At 35.3% G+C, this 17,312-nt stretch overlaps 3 protein-coding genes across 6 annotated transcripts in view; 1 reads left to right on the top strand and 2 right to left on the bottom strand.

Annotated features, from left to right (window-relative positions):
- The first annotated feature begins 32 nt into the window (after nt 1-32).
- LOC139782363 (uncharacterized) lies at nt 33-10,791 on the top strand. Its single transcript, XM_071721377.1, is given in 11 exon segments — nt 33-246; nt 424-477; nt 875-1,144; nt 1,514-2,309; nt 2,422-2,630; nt 2,748-2,801; nt 7,546-7,629; nt 7,697-7,811; nt 7,923-9,983; nt 10,273-10,754; nt 10,756-10,791. Coding segments are annotated over 11 exon segments (4,257 nt in total). The 5' UTR covers nt 33-150.
- LOC139782361 (mitochondrial import inner membrane translocase subunit Tim13) lies at nt 6,290-7,363 on the bottom strand. The gene is made up of 3 exons (XM_071721374.1): nt 6,955-7,363; nt 6,810-6,878; nt 6,290-6,522 (listed from the first exon to the last, which is right to left on the bottom strand). Exons 1-3 carry the CDS (start codon nt 7,057-7,059, stop codon nt 6,424-6,426), a joined length of 273 nt encoding a protein of 90 aa, XP_071577475.1. The 5' UTR covers nt 7,060-7,363; the 3' UTR covers nt 6,290-6,423.
- The window catches only part of LOC139782358 (venom acid phosphatase Acph-1), a 33,552-nt gene continuing 26,981 nt past the window's right edge, over nt 10,742-17,312 (bottom strand). The window contains exons 1-7 of one of the 4 annotated variants that reach the window (XM_071721371.1): nt 15,621-15,666; nt 13,187-13,327; nt 12,779-12,895; nt 12,462-12,675; nt 11,980-12,188; nt 11,391-11,732; nt 10,742-11,243 (exon numbers count right to left, since the gene is read on the bottom strand). In XM_071721371.1, the coding sequence (XP_071577472.1) occupies nt 10,977-11,243; nt 11,391-11,732; nt 11,980-12,188; nt 12,462-12,675; nt 12,779-12,895; nt 13,187-13,279 (1,242 nt within the window). In that variant the 5' untranslated portion in view covers nt 13,280-13,327; nt 15,621-15,666 and the 3' untranslated portion in view covers nt 10,742-10,976. The other 3 variants (XM_071721368.1, XM_071721370.1, XM_071721369.1) reach the window with 3 other exon arrangements.

Here is a 17,312-nt window from a genome sequence, read left to right as displayed (position 1 = left end):
AAATCCCTAGATCGTGCGCAAAGGGAAGGGGAAGGGAAGTCTCTAGGCGCAGTGTCGCTTCCGCGAAAAAGTAGACACGCGATGGAAAGCGTAAATATTTACATCTCTTGAGTGTTCGTTTCGGCGCATTTTTTTTTAATTTGTATAATCATGATAGACGGGAACATCTCGATGGAGGAGGACACGGAATTGCGGGACCTGGTGGTGCAGACCCTGGAGAGCAACGGCGTCCTCGCTAAGATACGGGTGCGTCTTCGGAAAGCTATGTTTCGCGATTAAAAAAAAAAGCAATATTCCGCGAGTCTCCGTAGGTTAGGCGAGTGTTTTCGGGGCGATAACGAGTGGAAGCTTCGTTAAGATTATTCCTCGCGATCCCCTTTTCTCTTCGTCGGCCTTATCGGACCCCTTTTGTGATGTTTGCAGGCGGAACTCAGGGCGAGCGTGTTTCTGGCACTCGAGGAACAGGATTCGGTTATGGTGAGTGTTGTTGCAGCATGCTACAATTAAGGTGTAAAAGGAAAGCTCCCTGTTTACGAATCTTTATGTTCTATTGGACGTAGAAACCTTTTATACCTGCTAAATGAATGACGGGAGCATCTTGTTTGTAAGACGAGATATTTGCGCGTTATATATACCTAATCTGTTTTATAAAACGAGAGAAAAAGGAAAACTTTGCGTTATTGTTTTTATAAATATTGTAAAATATACAATTCTCGTGAAAAAAAGTAAATTATTTATGTATAGATATTTTTTTAGACATGAAAACGTATTCTCTAATTCTTAAACTCTTGCAAGTTACTCTTGTATCGTTATTTGAAATTTATATAAAAAAAAGAAAGAAAGATGAAATAAATAGATGAAATAAATGTTTCAGAATCCCGAGCCACTTCTCAACAAAACTGTAAAGCAGTACCTGTCTAATTCAGAAGGAAAATTATTGTTTTCCTTAGTTAGGGAGTTCCTAGAATACTTTGGTCTCGACTACACAATATCTGTATATGATCCAGAAACATACTTTGGAAAGGAATATAACTATGTAGGGAGAAATAAATTGTGCGAAGAATTAGGTATCGATTCAACCGAGCCATTGCTGGGAGAAATTCTCAAGAATAGCATCAACGGTGCCTTTAATAGTTCACAGAAGGTATTTTCTTGAATTGAGTTGATCATTCTCTAATTAATTGTAATTGTTAATTAAATATGGATTTAAAAAACGGGTTATATTGTCTTGGTCAAGCAATTAAATCGATGATGGAATATGTCATCCCATGTAATTAGCAATGCAAAATATTTCACTTAACTTGATGAGTTGTAATATCTTTGTTGCTAATACGAAAAAATGTTTCAGAAAATGTCTCGTTTCTTTGTTCGAGGCACATTCTGACAAAAAAATTTGACTTAACTTCCTAAACAACTTATTCTTGGCATTTCTTATATATTTTTCTGCATTCTTTAGAACGAGATAGCTCAAATAATTAAATTAAATACATTTTTATGAATCCTTCCTATACAGAACAAAACTAGCAACAGACACGACGAGACGGATGAAGCAACAACAAATTTTGCAAATGCGACATTCGAAGTGTCTGTACCGAAAATAATCCACACAGAGTCCGTGTCGTCGTTAAACGATAATGATTCCTCTGAAAAATTAGAGAGCATTTCCGAGCAGAGTCCGAAAGTTCCAATAAACGTGACAATAACGGACAAGAAATGCAAAGATCCGCCGATTGGCGCCGACGTTGTAACAGATACGTCGGATTACGATAAGCATCAATCTTCTCTCAGGGAGAGTACAATGGACACTGATGGAATTGAAGGTAACAGGAACAATAATGTAACTTTTGATAAGAGCACCGCAAATCCACACGGCACATGCACGGCGACGAACGATGTGGCACAGGAGACTGATAGTATCGTTACGTCTAATCAAATGAGTCCGTTAAACAAATCCGAATCCTTAATTAAGTTCGACGACTCTATAGTGATCGACACGCAAGCAAATCAAAATGAGGATATATCTAAGCAAAACAGTATAAATAGTTTGGAGCTAAGTATAGAGAATAATGTACAAAGTAAAAAACCGGTTAACGCGGGAAGCAACTTCGGGAAAACGATATATTTTGACGAGATTATCGTCGGCGGGGAGCGGAAGAACGTTAGTACAATGAATAAAGCCGAGCCTTTTCTTCGAGAAGGTTTGCCGACCATAAATCAGAAAGCTAATTCTATATTTAGCGATTTGCCGCCATTAAACGGTAAAAAGGCCAACATTAACGATCTGAAGGAATTAATGGATATTGGGCTTGGTGAGTTACAAAAAATGTAATAATAATATAAAGCTTATGGTTTTCTAAGTCTCACCTAACAGTACAGTACGCACAAATTTCGAAGAAATGTTAAAGCAATACATTTTTATAGCTGCAGATGGTTTAGATAACTATGAAGAAGACTTTGTGTCGTCTGCATCAGGTAGCGCAAACGAGCAAAGTCCCACTAAGGAGCCCGACAAGATAGACAGTCCTCTCAAATTACGAACAAAGAAAGAGGAAAAGCCTCAAAGTGCCCGTACCGAAGATTTAAGCGAAGAAATCGAAGAAATGGACGAAATCTTGAGTAGTACCTCTTGCGTGAGTAAACTTAACTTAAATTAACGCAAACGGCGGCACTATTACAACTGCAATTGCACATATTTTTCTCCCGCATAAATTACGTAACTATATACACATAGAACCGTTATATTTTAGCTCGAAGATATAAATACGGATAAGAATATATCAAACTTTGCGACGGGTATTACCGCGGATTATACATAGGGAATGTAATTTTCAATCGTATCGCTACAGATCCTTTGTAAGAATTCTAGCGAGTTGTTCCTCTTGTATGTAATCTTGATAAGATCGATATCCTATCACTAGAACGCAGCGGATATCTACTGTAAGCCGACTACTACTGTAAGAATTCAGCAATTCGCAGAGTTGAATTCATAGTTTCTGATAAAAGGCACTGCCAAGCTGTGGCTCAATACTTATAAGTTACGCTGCAAAGAAAAAATAAACGTAGAAGGAAAATGTCTGAATGCATATTACCACAGACGATACCATATTTTTGTACGATTTGTAAGGATAAGCGGCACTCTGACACCCTCATAGTTTGCAATAATTATGCGTATTGTGAACAATCGTCATCTTTTTCATAGATTATCCGAGACATTGCACAATTCAAAAAAGCAATACGATTGATATACTGTTATTAATACGAAGTATATTTCTTATTATTTATATTTACAAAAAGAGTATCTTCTGTCGTTCATTGAAAAACTAACGAAACTGAAATGTCAAGGAATATATGTAGAATTATATGAAATAGCAGTCACACGATTATATAAAATTCGTAATAATTTCAAAGGTTTTACACCTATATTTTGACAACATACATTGAATATTACCAAGTAAAACCATTTCATTTAACTTCAGACAGGCTACCTTCTACGTTATGTAAAAAATATACTAGTATTATATTACTCTTACAAGCATATTACGCAAATGTTATGATAATTTAAATATTAGAGAAGAGTCAAAAAAAGGAAGAGCACACGACTTACTACGTTAATAACTTAGTTATATTTTTCTCTCTCCTTTTTTTTTACAGACTCTTTCTATTAGCATTTTGTCGTGTTTACCGAAGTATCTCTGCCCTTAATTTTATGACTGAACATTGTCCATTACCTCATTTTACATAAAGTTACTGACATGATATTGTAACAATATCAGGAAATCGTCCGTCTAGAAATGGATTGCCTAAAAAATCCATCAAATTATTTTTTCGAATGTAATGGTGCTAAGTGTTTGAAGCTAAAGTTATTTATGAGAGTTAACGTTATCTAAGAAAAAAAAGAAGAAAAATTAGGTGCTTATATATTTTCTTGCATCCATGATTCGCAGGAAATTAGTGAAAGCTAGACTAGAATATTAATTTTTGGGTAATACAACTCGATCGAAAAACAAAATAACGAAAAGAAAAGAAAAAAACGTTTAATGCGGATATTTTGCGCCCCCATATAATATGCAATAACTAAGTACAACTCAAGATGGATCAACTAGATGCTTGACAAATCAAAATCCTTTTGTAAAAAATATGTATAGCCAGCCAGCTTTACGAAAAGAATTTTTCATTAACACGACTAGACTACGTTATAATATTAAAATTTATGTCTGGTTCGAACGAAGAAATTCCGTCACTAATACAACTTTTAAGTTCAGCAAGATTAATAGTAATTCATCACATAACTTATCCAGATGATGATGTCAAGGAAATACTGTGCTCAAATACTTGCAACATTTTTTACTGTACACTTGTATGATACTATATTTAATTATTATTGTCCTATTACTTATAAATTATGAATTCACATCCAGTACGTTATGAGATAAATATTTATTTTGATAGCAACTACGTGCGAAATGCGAGAGGAAGGGACAAATTATGAAATTACGTAGTAATGCAAACACTAGCTGATTAGCGGATGCTGATAGACTTCAATCGCGTACGAATCTCATTGCAATAGGAAATATCGCTTTTCGCAGGAAGAGTACAAATGCTAAAATAAATGGTATGAAAGTTTCTATCGTTAAATTAAATTAGATATTTATCAAATTTATTAATCTTTTTTGTGATTTATTGTATGAATATCTTTAGCAATGGCACATATACATTCTTTACAAAATTAAACTCTTGTACTACACATACGCATTAGCATACCGTGAGACAAAGAAAGATAAAAGTAATTTATACGAACCCTAAAAAGCGCTCTGCATAGCACACGAGAGTCCCTTCGTCTCAGCACTGCGTTCGCGGTAACGGAATCGCTTAGTTCGAACTGCCGTTTATCCCAATGTGTATTTAAAAAACGAAGAAAAAAAAAGAGGAAAAAAGCAGGTGTGTTCCTGACCAATCAGCGTGGTTACATTCTATTATCGATACGGCAATCTTGACGACGGGATTCAGGACTGCATTTGAACATTCCTACGCTCTGTAGAATTTAGACGAGAGATAGATACATTCCAACGTTACACTAAGATAGTATTTTACGTCGTTACCATTAGCACGCATGTTTACAGAATAAGTGTATCTCTCATTGTAGACTGTAAGGGCATAATTTAAGGAGCATCTTTTTTCGTATTTGCTGCAAGAACATGCGGCTATAAGTTTCACTTGATCTTTCGGAGTGACAGAAAGTTTGCCCCCGGTGGGATTTATCGCGCGATATAATTCTACTTAGGCGACTTTCATTTAATCATAAGACAATTTTGTAACTATACCTTGCTTACGTGTCTCTTGGTTTTTCTTCTTCGCATGTTTGTAACGTAGATATATCTAGAGAACGCGTATGTAAAACCCATGGATCGTTCTTTAAAGGACGCTGTCGAGATGTAAACTATTTGTCTCGTAATGCTTTTGAATGTATTTACTCGTACGCAGGGATGAACAATATCTTCTTTTTTATATGATTGTTGTTTAACGCAGCTTATGTTGTGAGAGGAACATATCCGACGCAGATTGTACGTTAAATCAAGTAATAATTTTATTATGAAAAAATGTATGTACATATATATGACACACACAGTGGTGTTTAAATGCACAAATTTCATGGAGAGGCAGGCTCGATATTTTCAGGATAGATAGCCCATAGTCATAGTTATTCATAATTCCGAGTTTTGAAATTTCACGAATGAGGTATTGATAACAACCTGCTTTACGGTACTCCTTTACACGGTCGCAGATAATTATTTTGTAACCACGTTGAAACATTGGTAGCTATACCGTGCCTTTTAGTGTGTATGAAATAATTATAAAGAATGCAAATAATAATAAAAAAAAAAAAAGTACTGTGGAATTGTGGGTTTTACGAAACACCTATGTTACTTATTTATGATTTTCAAGTATGATGTAATAATATGTATATTCACATGTATATGTTATTTATTTTATAAAGATTTTTCTCTTTTGCAGTCGTCCGCCTACTCTCTTTTCCACCACTCTAAACCCTACAAAATCTCGATAAAAACACACAGTACACAGTACGTTAACGGGGTCCCCCTTTATAAATTTGCAGTATAAATAAAGATATTTGTCGCTACATAAAAAAATTTGTATAAATTGTAATATAAGTCAGCGTACAACCCACTTTCACGCCACGTTATATCCTGTACTTTAATTGTATCATACATTATTTACAATGCATCGTTTTAAATGCCTTGGAAGAAAACTAGATGCCGAATCAAAGATATCCAAGTGATGTATACTTTACTGGCCATGTACAAAGAATATATTTATACAATGGACATTTGCGACATTGCAATGGTGCTATTAAATTACAATATGGATAACAGGTAACAATTATATTTTCACAAACTTTCGTATTTACATTCTGTTGCGTTCTCTTTGAAGTCGTTCGCTGTATGTTTTCGACACGAGATTAAACGAGTCCATGTACCGATCCATGCACATCGCTATGCATTTCTGTGAACAAATAATCGAATCGATTAAATCCAAGAAACGTCCTCCGTCCTCGACTTCGCTCGAGAACGGATTACAATAACAAAATCGTTAATTTTGCAAAACAAGTTTTGAATCTTCAAAATGACTTTATCATTGTGGAATCTTTTTCATTCAAATTTTCTAATCAATTTAATTATAATCTTAGGGAAGGCATCTGACTGGGACTTGAATAAACAGAAGGTTTATTATCTCGGGCGTCTCTCTGACGCAGCTCTTTAGGGTTAGACTTGGCGCGGTGGAAAATTTACCTGTTCCGAGCTGTCCAGCGAGGTGCCCGGCTTGCCTATGCACTTTTTGAAGCATTTCTCCGTCATTTTCTGCAAATACGTGTAAAAATTTGTAACTTTCAGTCAGCCGAAGTGAGCTGCCGGGGAGACGTCGTGAATAACGTACCGTGAGCAGTTCCTGGGCATTGGCGACCGCTATTTGTTGCTTCAATTGCTGCATCAACTCGTCCCGCTGCGAACCCGTCAAGTTTCCCGTCGCCAACGCGTCCATTCTCTCGGGAGTCTCGGGGTTGCCGGATTATATTTTTTGCGATAAAACAAAGATTCGCAAAAGCCTGCCCTTCGCCCGCGGAACCGTTACCATGAATCGTATATCGGTACACCGTTGACCGTACTAACCTCACCGTCCTCACCAGCCTCACCTCGCCGCCCTCGCCGGTCGCGTGTCGCGTAAACGAGACCACGTGAAATCTGCCGTAAGTCCCGTTCGCACGGAACGAAATTGGCTTTTGTCGCATCGTTATCTTTCACGAATCTTCACACGTAATTGGCTAATAATCCCGCAACGCGACATCGCGTTGCGCGACAGTTGTACATCAGCCTTTAAAGTTTGACTAATCGCCATCTTTGAAAAGTTCAAATTCTGGTCTGGAAGGTATATATAGCCGCTGTAATATAAAATAAATTATAAACCGATTTGGTACGGTTCGCGGCTTTAAATCGAGCAGGCGTTTAGCTATTAAAGAGCGTTTAAAAGTGCGGCGAATTACTAAAACCGAGAGAGAACAGAGAGAGGAGAAAAATGGGGAAGAAAGCGAAAGCTAGGCCGAAAACTAAGAAAGTAACGGTAAACATTTGCAATTAATATCGATACGTATACTACGTATTTACGTTCCTCTTTTTTGTAGACGTGCGAAAAATTGAAAACTCGGATTCAGAGGACGGAGCAAACGATTCTTCGTAGAATGCAACAAGTAGTGGAGGAATCTTGCGACAAAAGTCGTGATTTGAGTGACTCATCAGGTAAGTTCACTCGAGAGGATGAGAGCACTCGTGAATTATTTTGTTTACACGTACCGCGCGCACATATTTTGTATATTAGAAAGTAATTAGAACGTCAATTATGTTTCTCAGATCGCATCCTGCTTCGTACAAGAAATACCTCAAAAAAATCATCCTCGAGGAGAGATCCCGCATTTTCCCATGCAAACGTTCTCAACGAAGACGCTATGCGCGATAACTACAGGTGCTATTGTCAACATTTTCTAGAATTACCACGTAATTTGTCTCGACCGTTCAGCAACGGGACATCTACCTTGGAGCGATGCAATGAGGAGTTGAGTTTCGTTCAGGCTATTGTCTGGTTGAAATCTGCCATCGTCTGTGCCTCTCAAATTCCAGTCGAGCAATTGCAACAGATATTTGACAGACAGTGGGATGCACGCGGTAATCGTCACCGCGAAGATGAGCGCACTGATGTTGAACAATCAAGATCTCCCGTGAATAACGATTTATCGGTATCTGACGGAACAAACCTGAGGGATACTTTCGCAACGTCAACTCCTCTCGATATTTCCAACCAATGCGTTATTTATACTCCTCAAAGAACTGTCTCGTACTCTAGATTTGAAAATACACCAGAAAATAAGCTATCCATGTCGGCAAACGATCCGATTCAATCGCCCGTTGAGTCTTGGACACAATGGACACACCAAAGTTCTAACAATTGTCAGATCACGAGAGAAAAGGAAAAAGAAGTAAGATCCTCCGTAATTCCAGAAACGGATGTGGAATCGATCGTAAGTGAAGAGGATGAAGAAGATTTTGATATGACTTATGGCATACCTGAGCATCAGTGCTTTGAATTTGAAAAAGATATAGGATGCTCAGTGCAGAGAGGATCGACAAGTGGTATTGAGCAGACGAACGAGAAAATAATCGAAAATAAACATATTTTCCAAAAGAACCACGCTGACGTTCCGAGTGAATGTAAATTTATTTTACCAGCGAGAAACCTGCAATCTGTCGACCCAATATTTGATTTGGAAAATAATTTTAATAGAGAGTGCTTCATCTCAACGAGAAACCAAAATTATTTAGCCGATAAGGTGCTAGAATCTGACTGCAGTCCGAAAAGCTTGGTTATAACTGAAAAAGCCGTGTCTCAAATGTCAAATGTTAACCCTGACAAATATTTCGACATTCTACTCGATAGCACTGGTAATAGTCCCGCCTTGCGGATGAGCAATACCGTCGCTGATTATCCAAACGAGGACAGTGCGTACAGTACATCACGTTACGATATATTTAATTACGATACCGCGGTAGAAGCGAGATCTATTGCCGGTAATAAACGTTTATCGGACACCGAATATTATTCTAAATTGGAACCCTGCAAAAAAAAGACAATTACATACGAGACAGGGAAGATCTCCTCTTCGATTGACGGGATGTCGACATCCAGCAATGGCAGTCTTGAAAGTTTCATAAGTGCAAAAGATATTTTTCAAATATCAGATGGTTATAATGATGAGAATTCCGAATTTCAGATCGTCAATTACGATGAGCGGATAAACGATATCACCTTTGGAATTTTGGAAGATGATGCTGCAGTGGCAGCGGAGTCTATCGACGATAAACGCACACCGAACATCGAGCATCGTTACGAACCACGTCCTCGCAACAAAAAGACAATTACATGCGAGAAAACGACGGCTTCTGCTTCCATGATAATACAAGGAGCTGTAATACCGAATACTAATATCGGACATCGTTACAATTTGCGACCTCGTAATAATAGGAGGATTAGCCTCAAGAAAGAGGCCCCTTTTCCTATAATAGGGAAACCGGAAGAATATAAATCGGGACGAGCACGGAATCTATTAGAGAAAGAAAACGAAAATGAAGACAAAATGATTTCTGCCGACTGGTTGAACTTCACTCTAGAGTCGCTATGTATAGACCGTGTAATCACCGAGTCGACTAAAGTGATTGTCTCGGCACTTTGCGATAAGAAAACGATGGAGGAATACGTGATGAAAGAACGGAGGAATATTTATTGGAAAGATAGTTTGGAAGAGGAAGCTGTGAACACGGTATTGAATATATCTGATATTTTTACAAAAGAGAAGAAGCCCAACATATGCATAAAAGTAATCATGACAGCAATAGTCAAAACTCTGAATGAGGTAATGCGTGAAAACCAGACAAGTTATATCGAGGTATATTACATTATGCATTCTTTATATTTACAAATATTACATCAAATAAGTGTATAACATGATACATATTGACAACTTGAAAAAATATATATACATAAACAAAAAATATATAAATACACATAATATTTTATATATTTTATGTGTGTGTGTGTGTGTGTGTATATATACAAATATAAATATATGTATATATATATAAAACAATATATGTGCACATATATAAAACCATTATTAGAAATGTTTTGAAATTATTTAAAATAGAGTAGCAATAACTATGCAATATAATTATACAATAAATTTTTCTTTCCAGACATCCATATGGATATATCGTGTACAAATAATTCTGGAGTTTTGTAACTCATTGCCGATATGCGTCAAGGTAATCGATTACTTGATGACGAAATTAAAATCGCTTCAGTCTGTGCTGACCAAAAATGAGGGGAAAATTCGGAAAAACACCTATGTTGTGATAAATCAATTGCATTTGGTATTTTACGCGTTAAACATCGCTCTTGGAAAATATCGTACAATTATACCGAGCGACCAAAGATCTCGATCTGTGGAAAAAATTATACCTCACGTCGCGGATCTTTGGAAATTACAATACATTGACAAGGAACTTGAATATATAGGTTTAGACTTGGATGCTGCGGAGAAGCGATGGTTAAATGCTTTGGAAAATAGTGCGGTAGTTTTCACGAAGCATTATTTTGTACAATTCGCCGAAAAGTCACTTTCGCTAGTCCGTCGTGCTGATCTCGCAATCTAGCACGAAGATAACATAACATTTTTTAAGTTCAAAGATCAAGGCGTACAATATTAATTAGAGTTACATACATTTAGTTATCTACCTACATTATATTTTTTCGTCTTCATGTTTTATACATATAAAAGTCTTATAAAAATAAAAGAGAAAATGTTGATTTTATCCCACTAAAATTAACATTTAAAATTTTACTATATGCGTTCTTTAAACATTAAAAGCTACGTAAAATAATATTAAAATAAATATTAAAATCTTGCTTTGATACGAAATGAATCCATTGTAATTCGATGAGTTAAATTCCTCCTTTTTTTTCTCTTCCGTTAAGTTTTCAGTAGACCAGCCACATAAAGATCGCGAGTCCTGAGGTATTAGATTGATAGCGGCATTTATTAAAGTCTGTAGTGGACATATATCTGTGCAGTTTGGTAGTGTCAGAGTGATCATGTCGTCGATATCCATGTAATAATTAATCTGAAATAATTTCAGTATTGTTTCAAGTTATTAACGACAGCCGGAGCATTTTTAAATAACAATAATTAAACACCTGAATCGAATAGTTGTAAAAACTGAACATAAAATATTCTAAACAATAAATAGAGCAATGAAATAAAATGTTACCTTCATCCCGTGAATACCCGTATCGTTATCGAAGTATAATTCGAATATCAACGCAGACGCTTCATTGGGAATGTGAGGCGACCAGAGATCAAGATTTTTCAGAACCCCGACGATGTTTCTCGCGTCACCACTATACACCATCATTTTTCGATTCCTTGATATATCACCTACTATATATTTTAACGAGTTACCGATAATCTCTCCTAAAAAGGTTCCACCGTTCAACTGTCTCTGCAGATGAGTCGCCGAAAGAAGATCATACTCCAATAAAGTGACGTTGTGCATTGAACCATCGGGGAACACGTCCTTCGCCCAATTGGGTAACATATCATTTCGCTCCGCCTAATTATTTGTATAATTATGTACAAAACTATATTACACTGATAGAATACAATTTACAAAAATATATTCTGTTAATACTTTTCAAGATTTGACAAATTTATAAGAGAAGAAAAAAGCGAGTTAACCAAAGAGATTTCCTCTTTTTAAGATCTTTTGATAAAGTATTATTTAAGAAGATAGTGTAGGTCATTTTCAGATTTAGAAAAAGAGCTCGATTACTTTATTATATTTTACTTTGCAGACTTACCAACGTTTCTAAAGTAGCATACAAGAGAGCCACATCCGATGGAGTACTGATATTTCTTTCAGTGTGTTTAGAAAGATAATCGAACAAAGGTTGATACTGAGCTAGCATCCTTTGCGTTTCGGTTGTTTGCGATATCTGGTTCATCTGTGAAATAAAATTCGGACATAGAGAACCCAGCATCAATGTGTCCTCTTCCAATTCCAGGTAATCTGCAAGAATTTATCAATGTTACGTAAAGAAATAAATTTAACTTTTACAACGCTGCTTAATTTAGATATATTGTCTAATTAGATTTGTACTTTTCATATGTCGTGTCTATGATTTGATTTTTACAAGATAATGTTATATTATAAAATATACTTTGAGAAAGTATAATAGTAGAAAATAATTTTGTGGATTGTATTCCGATTTGGAATAATTGTCCTACGGAACATTAAGATATACATAAGAGACATATAAAGAGATACAATTCTATTCATTACCAATTGGTATCGGTTGCCACTTGAGGTTCTCAATCCATATCTGATCTCCTGCAGGCGGCCACAAGCCGGCATTAACGAGCTGGGCCGATAAAATCGACAAGGAATGTTCCGTTGTACGTGCTTTCATAATTTCGGGCGTATATGTGTTGCCCAAAAAATCGTTGTAGATCTCCCGCAAATACACCCCGAGTTTGTATATGTTGAGCTCTGCACTCTGCCCGATCACACGAGACATGATGACAATAATTATAATTAATTATTTCTAATCAGGTAATTTTATACTGATATCAAGTTAGAAGATTAATTATTACACATACCACTGGTATATTCATCGTGGCGGAAATAAAGGATTCGTATGATAAAGTTTTTGGGATACTGGTCACGTTGGTTTTTGCATCGTCATCCCACGGCGCGTACAACTTATGCGCGAACAGCTGTAACCACATTGATGATCATCATATTTCTTGTACAGGGTGAGTGTGAAATCGTAATACAAACGATTAATAACGTGATTTCTCGTGTCAAAATAAGTTGAAATTGTAGAATAATTTTTTTCGTACGAGGCTTTGTTTTCGAAATAAACGATTTTGAAAATCTATCAAGTACACACGTGCACTTGACTATATATTTCGAATTTCGACCTTTGTTCTCGCTTGTACTACGATTTCGCACCCACCCTGTATATATATTAATTTACGTTTAAAATGAGATATGTATGTACTTACAACGTGGACTAATTTTAATTCTTTTACAGCTAAACCGGGAAGTATGCAGACAAATAATGCGAGCATGATGCCGACAAAATGTAGCCCGGCCATTTTTACGCGTCTTCTCTTCGGGAAACAGATATTAGAGAGTACAGCGCTCTAACAACAAATATAAATATAATTATAAGTAATAGGACTGATATATGAAACTGAAGAAAAGGCAGGTGAAGGTCTAAATCGCTTGTCAACAATAATATATGACAACGCGGCCGATGAATCTCGCAACTGAGATCGAGGAAGACGATATAAGCACAGCACAAACGATAAGTAGTCGTCATAGTAGAATAGCGTCGTAACGATTTAACACTAGAAAGTACCAAAAATCTACCTATATACCTAACCCTTTCTACCGAATCACCAATGATTAATTTACATCCAACCCTTTCTACCGAGGGGTCAAAATAAAAAAAAATAAAAAAGAAAATAAATTTATAAAATTAAATATCTGTATATTTTAATAAAAGTCAAAGAAAATTTTATAAATTGTGATGTTTTAAAAATATATAATAATTATTTTTAAAAATGTCAAATAAGTCATTTTGACCTTGGTAGTTTCTAGTGTTGATTCTCTAATGCCCTTCCGGTTTCCATTGCCCTCGTTCGACAAACGAACATGAGTGCTTTCGTGTTAGCGCTGCGCCGTGCTTGTATGTTTGTCACTGCATTAGTGTGACATTAACATTCAGAGTCAACTTTTATGCCATATCTATGCATGATTCAAGAAATAAAATATATTATTAGCGCTCACCTAACACGAGAGCAATGGAGAGTTAAGTCAGAAAGAATTTCAAGCAGCACAAATTAGTTGGCTGCGACTGCGACGATTGGCCAACTCATTTGTGCTCCATCTGTTTGAAGCCCATTCTATATAATAGACATAAGCAGTAAAAATTGACCAACCGCAGTCGATTATTTTTGAACTGTAAAAATCCCACTAGGACTATTTTTAACGTCTGTTAACTTCTAAACCGATCATTAATTTTCGAAATAGCCAACTTCTATATTGGCTATTCTGAAAAGTTAACGGTCGGTTAGAAGTTAACAGACGTTGGAAATAGTGGCTCTTATTAGTCAATAGCTTATTGATTACGTTTTAGGGTCATGGCACATAGAAAAATTTAAGCAGTAAGATTTAACGGTAAACAAATTGACCAATCGCAGCCAAGAATTCTTGAAAACTTAATTAAGATTGGTCAATTTGCTTACTACTTAAGTCTTCTACTAAAGATTTTCTATGTGCCAAGGGGCCCTTACTACTCTTACGGCTATTGTAGATCTTACGAGCCTTTAGGCTCCTGATGTAGGCTACATTCGGGGAGCGCGCTATTAGCGCTATTGTAACATTCTGTCTTTATCGCTCATTAGGTGTAAAACAAGGATAGAATAAACAAAAAGCGCTAATAGCGCGCTCCTCGAATGCAGTCCTCGTGTACTTTTATAAACTTCTCATGCAGACAATTTATCGATAGCTTCGACTTCCTGAATATTTGACGCTGGAGAGTAATATTTGAAAATGTGTTTTAGCACAGAAAATTGTTCAAAAATTCACATATTGAAGAATTTGGATACTTAGGATGTGCTTGAAGCTTTGATTTTATCTTAATTAATTTATAACGTTGTTTTATTTTAAATTTATAAGCATATAAATATAGAGGCCGAACGAGAGACAAATGTTATGTTTGTGTTATTACACATGAGTGGTCATATAACCCCTGATAAGAATTTTTCTTTTATATTTCCGTCCACATCCGCAAAACGGCTGGTCTGCCGCGACGCTTCCGAAACCAAGACCACTTGTATCCGCAGCTGACTGATAAATACAGATCCGCGTTATCAGAGCGTACAAGTTAATTGCGATAAGACATGCCTCTGACAAGCCGACAATTCGCATATTTTCGCTTTCTTTTCTTATCGTCATTATAACAGGATTTAATTAACAATATTTAAAGTTCAGTACATGTAGCTTGTTAATTATTTCGAAATTTGGATACTATTCTCTTTTTACCTATTTATCATTTTATACTAATAATTGTTCACCTTTACTGCTGGCATAACTTATTCACATAACATACATATAATCTGATAATTATACTCGAATTATTATTGATGACAGATTTTATCACATAAGATAATAAACGTATGAATGTCAACTTTGGAAAGAAATATTTAGAAGAAACAACGAGATACAATTTGAAAAGTTTATATTTGTAACAAAATTGACACCCCCCAATTGAAAAATTTTGTACAACATCATACTCATACTTTTTCGTTTATTCGCAATTTAAACAATATACTTTTTGTTAAATACTTGCTTTTCGACTCTTGTTTCTTCTCCTCGGACTGAAAACTTCACAAACACTGACAATGAGCGATGCAATTACTATGCACTTACCTCTCGACTTTACCTCTACCGCGGTTATCTTACCATACTACCTCATTTGTACGACGATAACAATCAGTGGCTCGGCCGACGAGAGCAAGTTAAGTATATTCGGCAATTAGGCAAACAAACATTGCGTCAAATGAGTCTAGTTAAACAACCTACCCGTGAGCAGCACGTTATATCGAACAGTCAAATTTTAATAAAAGAGTTATGATTAATTCATATGTTAGGTGATTTTAAATAAGTGTTTAAGCAAATATATCATTATTTAATAAAGCTTGATAATATGCAAAAATATTCAAATGCTTTTAAAGATACAAAATGGGAAAATGAGTGTAATTGAAAATATCATAAACTTGTAGTACTTTTCATTACTGTCGAAAATATTTCTGCGAAATGTAAAGTCGTTGGAACACTTACTTTGATAAAGTTCATGCGTTTTACTCGTGATCTCAATAACTATTAACATCTTGATAAGTGCAGAGTAATTACAGTTTTTTCACCAAAACTTATAAAATTTCAACGTTTCTAAAAAAAATCTTATTACACTGATAAATTCATTTATATTAGTAATTAAGATAATTAATATTTTTCAATTTAGTAATTGTATTAAAACATTAAGTCAAAATTTTATTAATTAAATTATTGTTAGTAATATCGCGCTTAATAAAAATAAGTAATATAGTTAACAATTTTTACAATTATACATGTGTAGTAATTTAGGTATCAACATTTATGTGCTTAATTAATCTATGTACTGACGTTTATATCATGCGATATTTTCATAATCCATACATATCGCACGTGATACACGAGATCGTATCATTCATAGCAAGCATAAGAAAACGTGATCGTCGTCGGTGATGATACATGTTAATTACGATATCACGAAGAGATATAGTGCCCCTTCGCGGTATATTTCACGAAAGCTAATGATAAGTCGCAGCAGCAAAGACCAATGCCAGAAAATAATTTTAACATCGTTAATTAACCATTAACGATAACACTGCCAGTATCTTAAGTAACATGTTATCGTAGTAAATTGCGATCAATATTTCATTGATCTACGTTAATTGATATACAGCATATACGAATATTAATATAATTCCAAACATGAAACGAGCAAAGAAAAATATCAGAAGCATATTTATTCAGTTTATTCAGATTTATTTATTCAGATATCTAATTTTTACGAGGAATGATATAAAATATATAAATTAACGAATCTTTGGAATATTAAAATATATGTTTCTATTATCTTCCAATACATGTCTCCAAAATACAATGGAATCAGACACAAGTCACATCTTATCTTAAATATGTTGAGTATGTTGAGTATACTGTAGAAGCAATCACGGATCGTTCGAATGTCGATGTTGATTAATTACGATCATTATTCGTTAAGCGATGTGATAGCATCTATGATGATAAAATATTACTCCCCGATATGTCAAATGCGAAGTCGGAGACTAATTGATTCTTCAAATATTAATTGTGCTTAACTTTGATTATAGTCAGCAGAAGGGTGATGCGATCAAAACAAATAAGTGATATAGAAGAAGAGTTGTTTACATATTCAGAATAATTCGCGGGCTCGAAGAAAGGAGAGAATATCGAAAGTATCTTATCGAAGAATCTTATCCAATTATTCAATCGCACATATGCGACCATATATATAAAATTATTTCAATTTCAACATTA

This window comes from Temnothorax nylanderi, unplaced genomic scaffold (assembly GCF_030848795.1).
Source record: "Temnothorax nylanderi isolate EJ_2023f unplaced genomic scaffold, tnyl_v1.0 TNYL_tig0406_pilon, whole genome shotgun sequence".
NCBI lineage: Eukaryota > Metazoa > Arthropoda > Insecta > Hymenoptera > Formicidae > Temnothorax > Temnothorax nylanderi.
The sequence above is the reverse complement of the archived record's forward strand: the minus strand, read 5'-3'. Positions and strand labels throughout refer to the sequence as shown.

Coding starts and splice junctions, on each gene's coding strand:
- LOC139782361 (XM_071721374.1), bottom strand. CDS start 7,059: ATGGACGCGTTGGCGACGGGAAACTTGACGGGTTCGCAGCGGGACGAG. Junction 6,879..6,954: donor ATGCCCAGGAACTGCTCACG/GTACGTTATTCA, acceptor ACGTATTTGCAG/AAAATGACGGAGAAATGCTT. Junction 6,523..6,809: donor CGCTGGACAGCTCGGAACAG/GTAAATTTTCCA, acceptor ATTTGTTCACAG/AAATGCATAGCGATGTGCAT.